General features: G+C 43.0%; 1 protein-coding gene across 12 annotated transcripts in view; it reads left to right on the top strand.

Moving 5' to 3' along the window:
- Nucleotides 1-14618, top strand: part of LZTR1 (leucine zipper like transcription regulator 1) — a 277591-nt gene that overhangs the window by 160238 nt on the left and 102735 nt on the right. For all 12 annotated transcript variants that reach the window (XR_004000204.1, XM_030561051.1, XM_030561054.1 and 9 more), the window contains 2 exons: nucleotides 8424-8534; nucleotides 9797-9889. Coding sequence is in view for 11 of the 12 variants with exons in the window: in XM_030561051.1 (XP_030416911.1) it covers nucleotides 8424-8534; nucleotides 9797-9889 (204 nt within the window). In the remaining variant the exon portion in view is untranslated. The remainder of the gene's footprint in view (nucleotides 1-8423; nucleotides 8535-9796; nucleotides 9890-14618) is intronic.

The following is a 14618-nucleotide window of genomic DNA, read 5'->3' as shown; positions in this document are numbered from 1 at the left end:
TGTCATCTAGGTCCCTCTCTCTCTCTGGCCTCTTCTGGTCAGGACACCTCTGAGGATCAGGAAGATGAAGGCCTAAGGTCCCAGGAAAAAATGGGGATGGCAGCCATGATGGTGAACCTTGCTCCAGTAGCCTCTGTCTGTCCTTCCCTTTTGTTCTTTCATACTTTCTTCACAACACCTTTTTTAAGTACCTATAAAGGGAGTGAAATACACCCCCTCCCCCATTATTTTGTCCACCAATTACCTCATATATTTACATACTAATTTTGGCTTATTAACTTCTAGCTCTATGTCCTTTTATTTTTATGAGCATAATTTTAAAACAGTCTTTGAATCTTATTAACTTGGCTTCTTGGTTTAGACTGATTTAGTTATTTTGTTTCTTTTTTGTACTTTTTCCCATCAACATTTGTTATTATAGTTTATTATAACATCTTTTGAATGTTTACATTCTTTTTATAGTTGTCACAACGTGACTGTAATCTCAACTGTGTGGATGGCTCATGGAGAGAGAGGCTGTATTGAATGTAGGCAGAACCCAAATCTGTTTAGGGCTTTATACATCAAATAAGTACCTTGATCAGCACCATGGAGAGAATTGGTAACTAGTATAGTCTAGACAGCACATGTGGAGTTTGTTCTGTTCACAAGAAGCACCCAAAAGTAAAAGCATTGCTGCATTCTACAGTAGCTGAATTATGCAGATGATGTTCAGGGTAGCCACAGCAGGGTATAGCAATAATCCATCCTGGAGATAAAAAGGCAAAGATGACTGTGGAAGTCCGCATCTGAGAGCAAAAGTCACAACCAAGAACTAAAGGAACTCCAGATTGTAAATCTGATTGACATTAAACAGGCAAACAACTTCAACAGATGGAGGAAGGATTACAGCAGCCATCTCCTCTAGAGAGTTCTCCTAAACTACCAAGATCAATATGCTGTGCCTGGATGGAACTTAAGTCACTGTTTCATCCAGATCCCTATCTCAGTCAGGCTCAGGCACTGAGTGGGGAAGATCACACTGATTAGATTGGGTGAAAATGAGACCTAGAGCTGACAGGTGCCATCATGCTGATGGTGCTGCAACTTCACTTTCTTCCTCATCAGCCCCGGGTGCACTTTGAATGAGAGGAGTGATAATAGAACCCTGCAATATCCCACACAGGAGAGCCATTGAGGTGGGTGAGCAGTCAAGAAAACTACTCTCTGGGACTTTTCTAGAGGAAGGATGGAGTCATTCACATGGGATTCCATCCATCATGGCCAGATCAAGTCAACAACATTCCAAACATTCCATGGCTAATGGTACCAAAGGCTGCTGACAGATTTGATAGGAGATCATCTGCCAACAAAGCGAATGTGTTTTCTGTGCCATTGCACACAAAATATTATGCTAATAGGATTTTACTCAGCTGCAAAATCAAGACTCAAAAGTTTGGAGATGTCATAATTAAGGTTTTCCATACAACCTTAATTCTACCCCTTTGTGCATATGCATTATGATACAGTCTTCAATCTGCCCCGGCCAGCCAAAGCCCTGAGCCTCCCGCAAACTTGCCTGGAGGAGCCCCAGGCCAGCTGCACCCACACCTCCTCTCCCCAGACCCTAAGCTGCCTTGGGGAAAAGCATCTCACTCTCTTCCAAAAAAGCTTTTCATATGCCCCATGCAGGTTCCGGGGTGGCTGAGGAGTTGGTATTTGCTACTCAGCTTCCTGGGTTCGTCAGTATTCTCTCTGGAGTCTGCTGTCCATGATCATTATAACGGTCTTACCATGGAGTCACAGGAAGCCCCCTTAGACTCTCCAGGCTGTCTTGCTACCCAGACAAACTGGACTTAGTGATAACATTTACACCAAAATCACACCATATGCATGTTGCTTACAGTCCCAAGAGACCAGTCACTTACCCTAGATCCAGGGCTGGCGCTTCCATTTAGGCAACCGAGGCGGTTGCCTAGGGTGCTAGGATTTGGGAGAGCGGCATACTGCTCCGGTGGACCTCCCGCAGGCGTGCCTGCAGACGGTCCGCTGGTCCCGTGGCTCCGTTGGAGCATCCGTGGGCATGCCTGCGGCAGGTCCACCGGAGCTGCGGGACCAGCAGACAGTCTGCAGGGATGTCTGCGGCAGGTCCACCGGAGCCGCGGAACCAGCGGACCGTCCGCAGGAACGCCTGCGGGAGGTCCACCGGAGCCGGGGGACCGGCAAGCCGGCCCTGCGCCTAGGTCGCCAAAAACCCTCACGCCGCTCCTGCCTAGATCAATTGGTACCCTAGATCTTACACCAAAGACCACATCTGTGGCCAATTTTGTAAGAAATTATCTGGTTTTTTACAGGTTAAAGCAAGCTAACATATACACACAAATGAGTTACCATCTAAATTCTAAGAAGAGCAACAGAGTTGTTTTGATCTGTCAATTCAAAGTGTCTTTCAGAGCAGACTCATGAGGTAACCCTTGGGAACTCTGTCTTCAGTTTGGTTTCTCTTGCCCTGTAAGAGTTCAAATAGCAAATTGATGAAAAATCTTCATAGAATATCAGGGTTGGAAAGGACTTGGGGAGATCGTCTAGTCCAACCCCCTGCTCAAAGCAGGATAAATCCCTAGCTTTTTTTTTAAGCCCTAGTTCCCTAAATAGCCCCCTTAAGGATTGAACTTGTAACCCTGGGTTTAGCAGGCCAATGCTCAAACCACTGAGCAATCCCCCCTGACCCTCTCTCTCACATCAACAATTTTTATTTCCTCTTTCAGAATTCAGATAGATGAGACCAGGCCTTTTGCACATGTTTCTCCATTGGTAGATAGGGCAGTTAACAAAGCTTTTATCTTATAAGGGCTCACTTAAATTTTTATAGTCCTCCTGGATGGATTGATGGACAATTCCCATGCCTGGGTTCGCAAGTTCAGAGCAAACTTTTTCAAAGTTATAAAGCAAAATGTACATATTTTCTTAAAGCATGCAATACAGACATAGCAAGTGAGATTAATGCATGCGGCAACATAGAAACATTTCCTAGAGTCTAAACACAAAATCATTCTTATAAGACTAACACCTGTTTTGAGCAAAACTAACATACAGGTGAACGGGTCTGGTCTCCAGTTATGAATCCGTCAGTTCTTAGCTAATGCCTGCAATTTTGGCGAGAGATGGCACTTGGTTACACTGCTACTTATCACCGTATTGTCTGAGCTCAATTCTCATGGTAGGATCTGGCAGAGTCTTTCTAAGAGAGGTGGCTAAATGGTGGAGAATGGAGAGCAGAGTTCTATTCCCACCTTGTGTAAACTATTAAGCCTTTTTCAATGTGAAGGGCACAAAGTTATTAACATCAGTTAATAGAAGAAGTGAATATAGAACAGATGGTTTCCAGTTCCCAGTGTAGTGCATCATTTCCTGTTCTAAGGGTGGGTGATAGCAGCAGAAGGACACAGATCTGTTTGTGGATGTTCTGGGAGTTAGGTGCCCCAGCACATGTGTTCCCTATAAGCTGTGCGCTTGGGTGGCGGTGCAGGAGAGGTTCATGATTAGCAGAGCATGCACAGCCAGCAGTATGTGTTCAGGTGCCCCTCCCACCATGTTGCTCTGTCCTGCAGCTACTCCTGGGACCCTCCTGATGTCTGTGCAAAGCACAGGGGAGGAGGGTGCTGATGTCAGGGTTTCCCCCCTCCCACCATACCCTATCTCCATAGAGCAGGACAGAGGGGACAGCCTGGCTCACAAGGACTCCAAGATGCTGTGGTCTGAAGTCTGACTGGTGAATGGCTGAGTGCCTTTCTTAAAGAGAGAGTGCACTGTTTCTGACGGGTATTTCCAAGCTGAACAGTTCCCTGCCTTCACTGGGTCTGCCCTGAATACACAGCAAAAGACAGGCTGCCTAAGCAAGCTTCTCTGGCCTTCTTTTCAGAGCCTAATAACAGAGTGATTGCCAAAGCAAAGAAATCCCTTTTGTGATCACAAGTTCATAATAGCCTCAGCTCAGATCTAGCATCAGTCCATGGGGCTTCAGTAGAACAATTCCTTTTTGGCTGGGGCTCAGCTTTCTTTTTTTTTTTTTTTAATTTTCAGACACAGTTTGCTTGAAAATAACAGTTCAGAGTCCAGTTTGCAGGCAATTTGATGGGTTTATTGGGGCTAAACAAACAAGCATGTTATGAAGCCTTTTACACCACTTGGGCTATTTCTATACACTGATAGAGGGTTTTTCCCCTCCCCCAACTACTGTTTTATATGCCATTAGAACCCCCATCTTCTCCTAACCTCTAGCTCCGCATGCGGATGCACTCCCTCCCTCTTTTTGGCAAACTTAATTATACTTATAGTTCCCCTTCCCTGGTATCACCCCTTCCAATATATGATCATGTTTTGTTTTGGGGATCTTGGGTTTGGGGTTAAGACCACCTCTTTTGTTCCTGATGGGAAGGGTAAGGAGCGGGGTTACTTGTGACCATGGTTACTTTTTTGCAGACTTTGTGTCTTTTTCTTACACCTTCCAGCTGCTTGGTTACCATAGCAACCCCTTGCTTGATTTGGTCCCCTTATCTTCTCTTGTTACTGAAAGGCAAGGCTTTTAGCTTGCAGGGTCTTGTGGGGGAGGGGTGGTGGTGGTGCAGCCTTGTGCCTTTACTTACGTTTTTTTGCTTGCTTATTCAGCCTGTTTAAAATAAAAGCAAGGCCAGAAGCAAGATTATTATTGTTTACTCTTTACCCTATTTACATTACATTCTCTTAACACTCCTTCCAAGCATTCCTTAAGGATTGGGGCTTTGTGTGGACCGGAGGTCCTGCCCATTTCCAAGATCAGGAAGAATGCTCTGAGCCTCTTTAATATCAGGCTGTTGATTCACATTCCTTTCTTTGTCTCTTTGTCCCAGGAGAATTCAGTTTGAACTAGTATATGCAAACCTCTCCTGAGGGTAGCTTCAAAGAGTTGATAACCAGAAGAGTTACGTTAGCATCTGTCTCCCCTTGGAGGCATTACATACAATCCCACAGTAACACATAGCACAATTGCATTTTTAATCCGATGTACCCCAAAGATATTAAACCTAATTCAGTGAAGTTTATCTTAATTCTGTAATAAACAGGGCTATGTCAGCAAGGCTTTTATTTTATCAATATCCCTTATTTCCTTTCACTTTAGTTCCAGAGTCTTTAGAAGGACAGACCCTCGGTTTTACAGAGTTCTAGAGATATTAAAGATGACAATAACTGTTCTTTTTGGCGGGGAAGAGGAAAGTTAATTGAGATGGGCTAGAGGTGTTGTTTTTAAAGTCTGATTCCGTTTTCCTTGAAGACAAAACAAGACAAACACACACAAAAGGGGAGAGAAAAGAACAAGAAAGATAGAAAATGCAGCTTCTGTCTCTGGGGTTGACTCACATTTAGAACCCCAGTGCTGGAGAAACAGAGGTCCAGCACACAGTCTGATCGGACGCTCCAAGATCTGGCAACTTGTACCAGCATCAGGCTGTTTAGGGCATTGCTTTTATCTGCTTCTTTCTGGTCACAGGCTTACAGCAGTGCTGCAGAGTATACAGCCTCTCATTAGACAGAAGGCAAAAGGACAAGGATAGGAAAGAGAAGAAATAAGGTGGGGAAAGAAAAGGACGCACAAGAGGTGATGTTGAGAAGGTCGCATATCCCAAATGGCATTAGGGATTTTGGTGGAGGTGGTGATGTCATCTGCTTCCCTCTTTCTGGCCCGGCCTGGTCAGGACATCTCTCAGAAGTAGGATGATGAAGGCCCAACAGTGTCACAGTGGTCCCAGGCGATAGTGGGGGTGACAGCCATGATGATGACACTCATACCTTTCCTATCCTCCCATTTCTCAGTAAGCAGTTGTTAGATAGCCCCCCTTTCCTCCCAAAAGTTTTCTCTTTTAAGGATCCCAAAAGGGAGTGATGAGTGGAATAGCCCATCCCCTTATTATTTTGTTTATCATTTAGGGCTAATTTCCAACACACTGATTTTGGTCCATTGATTTTTGGTTCCAAACATCTCTTGTTTACCAGGCATGTTCTTAACTCAGTCCTTGAATTATATCAGGAAGCCTTTTTGTTTGGACTAATTCTGTCTTACTGTCTCTCTTTTTCACCTTTTCCCATTATTATTTGTTGTTATAGGCTACTGTAACATTTTATGAACTTTCATTCAGTTCTCTCAATTGAGCTCAAAATTAAGGTAAATTTGTAGGCCCAGTTATTGAAAGAGGTCCCATTCTTAGCTGGTGTAAATTGGCTGAGCATCTGGGCATTGGCCCCTAATGGACACACAGCTATTGAGTGTTCAAGGTATTAGTCTTGTTACCTGACAATGCAGGAAGGAATTAAACTAGAGAATTAAGAGAAAACAACTTCTATGTGAGATTGCTACTGCATTAGTCTTTACTTTGTGCAATAAATCTTGCAATACTGGGGAAGTTCTAGAACTGAGAGGGCGGAGGGGGAGCTAATGTGCCTATATTTGAAAAGAGTGAATGCAAAGACCTGGGTAACTATATGCTAGTTAGCCTGACTTTACTCCCAGACAACATAATGAAATAGCTAACACAGGAGTCAGTCAGTAAAGGATGGGAACCTAAATAGTGTCAATCAACAGGGTTTCCTGAAAAATGGGTCTTGTCAAACAAGCTTGTTATGTTTTGATAACATATACAGGTAAGTGTGTGGACTTCTGTACAATGTCTGACTTAATTCCACATGACATACTGATTGAAATATAAGAGTACCTTGTAAAATTAATATAACAGATGTTAAATGGATTAAAAACTGATTTGTAGATAGTTCTCAAAATTGTTAATGGAGAATCCTCATCTGTTCATTGAGGGTGTTTCAAGTAGGATCCAACAAGAATTTGTCTTAGACCAGTGTTATTCAATTATCTTTATCAGTATGTTTCATAGATCTTCATCAGTGATCTGGAAGAAAATTTAAAATTACTGCTTGCAAAGTTTGCAGAAAACGATGTTTAGTGGAGTGATAAATAATGTTGAGGATAGGTCATATATACAGAGTGCTCTGGAACACTTGGCAAGCGGGCAATAAACAATCAACATACTTTTTTAATTCATTCAAATGCACGATTATATGTCTAGGAAGAAAGACTGTAAGTCATGATTATAGGATGAGAGACAGTATCTTCAAAAGCAATTACACTTAAAAGGATTTAAGGATCATGGTGAATAACCAGCTGAACATGAGTTCTCAGTACAGTGCTGTGGCAAAAGGTCTCATTCAGTTCTTTGATGTATGTATAGGGGAATATCGGGTGCGAGTGAGGAGGTAGAACTATCTTTGGTATTCATTTACTCAGCATTAATGATGCCATTACTGGTGTCCAGTTCTGGTGTCTGCATTTCAAAAAGGAAGTTGAGAAATTGGAAAGCGATGAGAAAAGAGCTACAAATATAATTTGAGGTCTGGAAAACCTACCTACAGTGAGAGACTTAAGAAATTCAATCTATTAAGTTTATCAAAGAGAAGGCTAAGAGCTGACTTGATCACAGTCTGTCGGACTCTACATGAGGAGAAGATTTCTGATGGCAGAGGGCTTTTTAATCTAACAGATATAACAAGATCTGGTGTCTAGAAGCTGAAGTTAGATTAATTCAAACTGGAAACAAGAAGCAAATGTTTAAAAGTGAGGGGAATTAACCGCTGGAACAAATTATCGAGGGATGTGGTAAGTTCTCCATCACTCAAAGTTTTAAATCGGATATCTGTTTCACAGTGCTACATAGTTGCTCAACCAGAAGTTCTGGGTTTAATGCAGGAATCTCTGGATGTAATTCTGTAGCCTTTGTTATACAGAAGATCAGACTCACTAGATGACCATAGTGATCCCTTCTGTCCATAGAACCTATGAATTATAGAAGTTTGGGGGGCAGCAGGATGTTGTTGAAACCCAGGAACTATAGGAAGTGATTTGACCAACAGTCAGTGAGGCATAGATAAGGGGTCACCAGTAAAAAAGTTTGAGAGCCACTGATTTACACCTTTATTTCAAGCTGTCAGTTTGCAGAATAAACAGTTCATATTTTGTTCACATTTGGAAGAGTTTTCTGTATCTATAAGGGATAGAAATGTACTTTGTTTTTTAAAATGAAGCTTAGCTCTGAGGCTCAGTTCTTTGGCAACAGGAGTATTCTGCAGAACATTCTTACCTACAGAATACATACATCCCTGCATATGTAGAATACTAATAATTTTAAAAGTTTATCAAAAGGCTTGTCATTAAAAATGGCAGGAAGGGAGGCTGTAGAGTAACAAGACAATCCTAGAATCTGTCAGATGGGCCTGCCACTTGTTGCTAATTAATTTACATTATATTGTTTTTCCTTTCTCATTTTTGCTTTTTCCCAGACAAATTCATGGTTGAAAAGGTACCTCCTAAATAGTCCTCAGCTTTTTTGTGCTTGTTTTCCCAGCTGCCAAGTGGGAGACTCTTCCATGCTGCAGCTGTCATCTCAGACGCCATGTACATCTTTGGTGGGACAGTGGACAATAACATTAGAAGTGGAGAAATGTACAGATTCCAGGTAATTTGTTAACCTGATTCGTGGGGTTATGGAGCAGGCAGCAATGCCTACAGTTAAGGTTGCCTCCTATTTTCCATTATATGCCCTTGTTTTCAGTTGCTTAATCGTTCCTAAACTTTAACTGTTCAGGCTGAAGTTTTCTATGCTTAGTCTCTCCCTCAAGCTGATTTTTTTAAAAAGTTTCAGCAAAAGCAGTTCAAACACTTTTTCAATGTTAAACATTTTTATAACTGTTTCTTCTAGGATCTCTAGCATATCCATGCTTTGGAACAGGCACTTGAAATTTGGCAAGGGGATGGTTTGGCTGGGTTATAAACCTCTAAAGATTATTATTTTCACATGCTCAGCTTTATTAGAGGTTTGGTGCTAAAATCTCCAAACCATTCCACCTATATTAAGCATAGTCTGACTCCACTGATCATCCATATGCATTATACATGCTTCGGCCCAGCTGCTGAGCATGCTCCATCCCCATGGAATTCCTACATGCCAACTGCACAGAGCATGCTCCTAGACCCCCCCACAGCCATCTATATGGTAGGGTTAAAATTAAAGCCACAACAGGGAGCATGGAGGAAGGCAGGCAGGCAGCACCATGGCTGCAGGGGGCTATAGAGAAGCCTCCCCATTCTGGAGTGTGGCCCTCCCAGCTTCCCTGTTGTCTTCTGGTGTTCCCTGGTATTACCCATCATGCCAGCAAGCCCCAGAAGATAGCCAGTTCCCTCACTGTTACTCTCTTCTGTGTGAATATGTATGTGATATATTGTGGTCCTTCCTGGCAGAAAAAGCATGTGTATGTTGTATATCTAGGAGTCTGCATGCACAAGTTGGCAGAGTGGCATCTTGTTACTATAAAAAACCCTCATTCTTGGGATTTTTAAAATTGAGACATTTCCAGAAGTGTTCTGCACCAAAGTGGTTACTGGCACTGACACTGTCTATGTTCCCTGCAAATAGGTTCTGAAAACAGGAGATACTCCTGGCACTGAAATTTTGAAACCTGTGGGTTTTGGGGGCATATAATTCCTGCCTCCTACAACAGATCCCCACCCACTCCCTCCTTCACAAAGTCACTACCATGCAGGAGGGTACATTGGTGTGTATGATTGATCAGGACATTCTGTAGTTTGTTTTTGTAGCTGTAGTTAAGATATCGTCAACATGGAAATCCAGTGGCAACTTTGGCCATGGTGCTATTGGCGTGCCCCAATGATAAACTGATATAAACCATTACAAGTTTAAAATCTTCTTTTTTATTTCAGTTTTCTTGTTACCCAAAATGCACTTTACATGAAGATTATGGAAGACTGTGGGAAAACAGGCAGTTCAGCGACTTGGAGTTTGTTCTGGGAGAGGTAGGTATATATTCCAGTGAAAATGATACTTGAGTTTTAGAGAAGCAGTCTGTCATTCCTGGCCATAAAGATGAAGGTGAACCATCTTCCACTTTAGGTCAGGTGCGGCTCTAGGTATTTTGCCGCCCCAAGCACGGCAGGCAGGCTGCCTTCGGCGGCATGTCTGCGGGAGGTCCCCATTCCTGCGGATATGGCAGCATGCCTGTGGGGAGGTCCGCCGAAGCTATGGGACCAGCGGACCCTCCGCAGGCATGCCGCTGAAGGCAACCTGCCTGCCGCCCTCGTGGCGACCGGAAGAGCGCCCCCGTGGCTTGCTGCCCTAGGCATGCGCTTAGCGTGCTGGTGCCTGGAGCCGCCTCTGCTTTAAGTGTTCCCACAGCTGTATGCTAAGACAATTATTTCTGTAACACTTTCAAGAATCTGTAGGGAGACTTCTGTACTTCAGCTATATTTGTCATTTACAGTGCTTGATAACACTGCTCTAAAGCCAAAATGCTTCTGAAATAGATGTAGTCCAACTTTACTAATTCTGGGTCACTGAGAACGAAAATGATGCTTAAAGTTGTTGATTGGCTCTAGTTTTCAAGATATGCTATTGGGTCAGTATATATGACCCTTGACTTGGGAATGGCGGAGGATAAGTGAGTTATAAAGGGAAGGGATCTCAGTTTAAACCAGAAATGACTAAAATACATCTTTGACTGGATCTATGAATAAATCCATGACTGGATTTGGACAGTACTTGCTTTTGAGGCAAAACAATGAATGATGCAATCTGAAGCTGGTATTGCGTCATACATGATATGAATTGCATCATGTTATTCCTAGAAGTCATGGATGATGCAATCATAACAAGGCTTACATCACTCTGCTGAACAAATTGCCCTATATCAGCTCTAGAAATCATACAGTGTCGTGCTCTCTTATTTGTCAGTGTTTGATTTTGCAAAGGGACACATTTCTGTTTAGCCAAAGTGAGCAGAGATGCCTTGTACTTGTGTGAACAGTGCAGATAACTTCTGCTATGTTTGTGGTGAAGTGACTTTTGCATCACAAAAGCGCAGTATAACCACTATGGTTAAGAAGGCCTATCACCTTTGTTTTGGCTGCAAAATTGGAGATCAGGACAAGAGGTGGGCCCCACACATATGCTGCAACACTTGTGCAACAAATCTTGGCCAGTGATTGAACAGGAAAAGGAAGTCTATGCCTTTTGCAGTGCCAATGATTTGGAGAGAGCCAACAAATCATACCAGCAATTGTTACTTCTGCATGGTGCTTCCAGTTGGGAAAGGTATGTCAAAGAAGAAAAAGTGGACTGTGCGTTATCCAAACATTCCATCAGCTATACGCCCAGTACCCCACGGAGAAGGACTGCCGGTTCCTGATGCACCAGAATCATTCTCACTTGAGTCAGACGAGGAAGAGGAAGAGGATGAAACTTCTGGTCCTGAACCATCAATGTCACAGGACCCCCATTTTCTCCCATCCTTCTCCTCTGAACCACACCTCATAACACAAGGTGAACTGAATGACCTTGTCAGGGATTTGGAACTACCCAAGAGTAAGGCAGAGCTGTTGGGCTCCAGACTACAGCAGTCTGGCAGGCTATCAGGGCAAATGGAGCCCATCAAGCTTGCAGACTATTGCTGGACAGTGACAAGAGATGCTCCATTTAATGAATACAAGAGACAAGCCAAGAAGCACCGAGTAGACACTGAATAGAACTAAACTATGTACATAATAGTTTTTTGCCTTTGTTTCATAATAAATTTTATTTCTATAACCCTTTTTCTGATTTTTAAAGTGGTGCATAAACAGGACAGGTGAAATATTATCATGTAAATCAACCATAAACACATGAAAAGACCTAAGTTTACAATTTATGATTAAAACTCTACTATCTACACAATATACATAGACATAAAATGTAAGAACTTAAATATCTTAGAAACAGTAGCCAATCAGTTGTTTTAATTGTCGTATTTGAATTCAGCACATCAAAATACATAATAAATATCACATTTTATCTCTGAAGCAGACGACTTCTCAAAAATTGTAGACCAGTGTAATGAGACATGGAGAATTAAGGAATTTTCATAAAGTATGTGGATATTTGAACCAGGCTGGACACTGGTGGGAGATTCCTCCCTGACACCTATGAAAGCAAGTGCTAGGATGATTAGCTCTAATTGGCACATCACTATATGTTATTGTTTATAAAATTATCTAATCCTTTTAAAATCCCAGCTACAATATAGGGGTTCAAGGGTCCTGTGAGCTGTGTTCCCTCTAAGGTGAGAACATACTGAGTGGCCGCACAAGAGGGCATCAAGGGCTGCGCACCTAATTAGTGGAGCCGCTCAGGTGAGGTGATGGCCTTGCGGGGAATAGAGGGATAGGTGGGGGGGCAGTGGGGTGAGGTCGGGGGAGTTTGGAGCGTGCAGGGCTGTGGTGGCCGTAGAGAGATGCTCCTCTCCCCAGCTCTGGGGCTATGGCTGCCCCAGAGAGATGGCCCTTTTTTCCAGTCCCAGCTCGGGCTACTGTGGCAGGAGAGAGACGCCCCTCCTTCCCAGCCCCGGCGGTGGTTGCAGTGGCAGGGCAGAGACTGCTCTCCCCAAACAAATTCTAAAACTTTAATGGAAATCACTTGTCCAGACAAGTGATTTCCATTAAGTTTTAGAATTTGTGTGTGGAGAGGTATTGGAAACCAGATCTTTGGAAGCCAGATCTTTGCTATTTGGTATAGTTCTCGCTCTTCAGAGTACTGATATCCCAAAGAAATTGTGTAAGTCTAAGTGAATGCCTTTTACTCTCCTTTCCAGTATCAGAAAATATTGTATTAATATTTGTGATGAGAGCATGACTATTTCTAGTTGACTCATAGATTTGTTTAGCATCTTAAAGCTGAGTGAGCTATGTGTGTAGGTAATATGCATGCAAGAGGGATAGTTTTGTGACCTGCAAAAGTCCATAACATGCTAGTGTATTGGCAGATGCTTATTTTTTGAGAGCAAATTTCCCTGAAGATTTAGTGGTCCAGTGGAGTAGGTTATTATATTGGGCCTCTGGTGCATATTTTTTATACTTTCACTTAATGTCCATGACTTTGTTTTATTTATATAGTTGTTTTCAGTATGCCACATTTTGGTGTGATATACCTAGTTTATGTAAAAAGCAACAAAGAGTCCTATGGCACCTTATAGACTAACAGACATATTGGAGCATGAGCTTTCGTGGGTGAATAAACACTTCGTCAGACGCATGTGGTGGAAATTTCCAGAGTTTATTTGTTTTTATTGGTGGCGCACATCTGCACATTACCCCATATTGGTGCTACACATAACAAAATTAATTCTACACATGGATGGAAAAAATTAGAGGGAACATTGCCTATGAGGAAATATTTCATTTCTGTTAAGTGTACCAGCCATTACACTGACATAGTTTTCTCAACCAGTCAAAATGTCAAAATGCTATATAGTTACTGATGTGTAAGTGTACAGGTTTTTCCAAATGATGTATTTCCCTGAATGATTATGTCTTATTTGTGTAATCACTGCACAGTTATTTCTTAACTATAAAGCACGTGAAACACTGTAACTCCAGCTGTCAGCCCAGTTTTAGCCAGAATGAATGTATCTGCATAATTGGCTAGTGAACAGGAGCAGCTAACAGGGGAGTTTTGTGAGGGAGTTCTCGAGGTGAAGGAGGAGTGATTATGTGACCCTTGGGGAAAGTTTGTTGTCTCTAGTGCGTGTGTTTTTGTTTGTGGTGTGCTTGCTGCTTGACTGAAATATACCATGTGGTCTGTTTGTTTGTTTGGGGGACCGTATGCTGAGCCTTGTGGCCTCTTAGGCAAGGCTGAAAGCTTCTTAATGAGGTTTTGATCCCTAAGCCCGTTAGCACCCATCAACCCTTAACCAGGGGGCAGGGCTAAGGGAGACAGAGAGGTACATAGATGAGACTTTCCAGGACACAGTAGAATGGTCCCACTCCCGATCTGACAGCCTCTGTGCTGTTGAGGAGGATGAAAGTCTCAGGGAAGGAGAACAACTGGAGCAGAGGGAAATGATCACATTCTTGGGACTCTTCTTCCAGATGATGTTGTGGAATCCTCTCACACTGAGGATATCTCTCCGGGGGCGGGAATTGCAGTTATTAGGAAGACACAGGTATTAGTAATAGGTGATTCGATCATTAGAAACATAGCTGGGTATGTGATGTTCGGGAGAACCGCATGGTGACTTGCCTGCCTGGTGCGAAGGTTGCAGATCTCTCGAGACATCTAGATAGACTTATGTGTAATGCTGTGGAGGAGCTGGTGTTTGTGGTGCATGTAGGTACCAATGACAGGGAAGGATAGGAAAGAGGTTGTGGAGGCCAAATTTAGGCTGCTAGGTAAGAGATTGAAGTCCAAGACCTCCATGGTCACATCCTCTGAAATGCTTCCAGTTCCGCACGCAGGGCCAGGTAGACAGGCAGAACTGCAGGGTCTCAATGCATGGATGAGACCATGTTGTAGGAAGGAGGGGGTTTGATTTATTAGGAACTGGGGAAACTTTTGGGAAAGGGGGAGCCTATGCAGGAAGGATGGGCTCCACCTAAACCAAACTGGAACCAGATTGCTGGCACTTAAAATTAAAAACGTCATAGAGCAGTTTTTTAAACTAAGGGCTAAGGGAAAGAGGTGCAGAGGAGAACGTGGCTGAGACAGAGACATCCCTTA

Source organism: Gopherus evgoodei, chromosome 4, assembly GCF_007399415.2.
Source record: "Gopherus evgoodei ecotype Sinaloan lineage chromosome 4, rGopEvg1_v1.p, whole genome shotgun sequence".
NCBI lineage: Eukaryota > Metazoa > Chordata > Testudines > Testudinidae > Gopherus > Gopherus evgoodei.
Note: the sequence above shows the minus strand (reverse complement) of the source record. Positions and strands in the feature narration are given on the sequence as shown.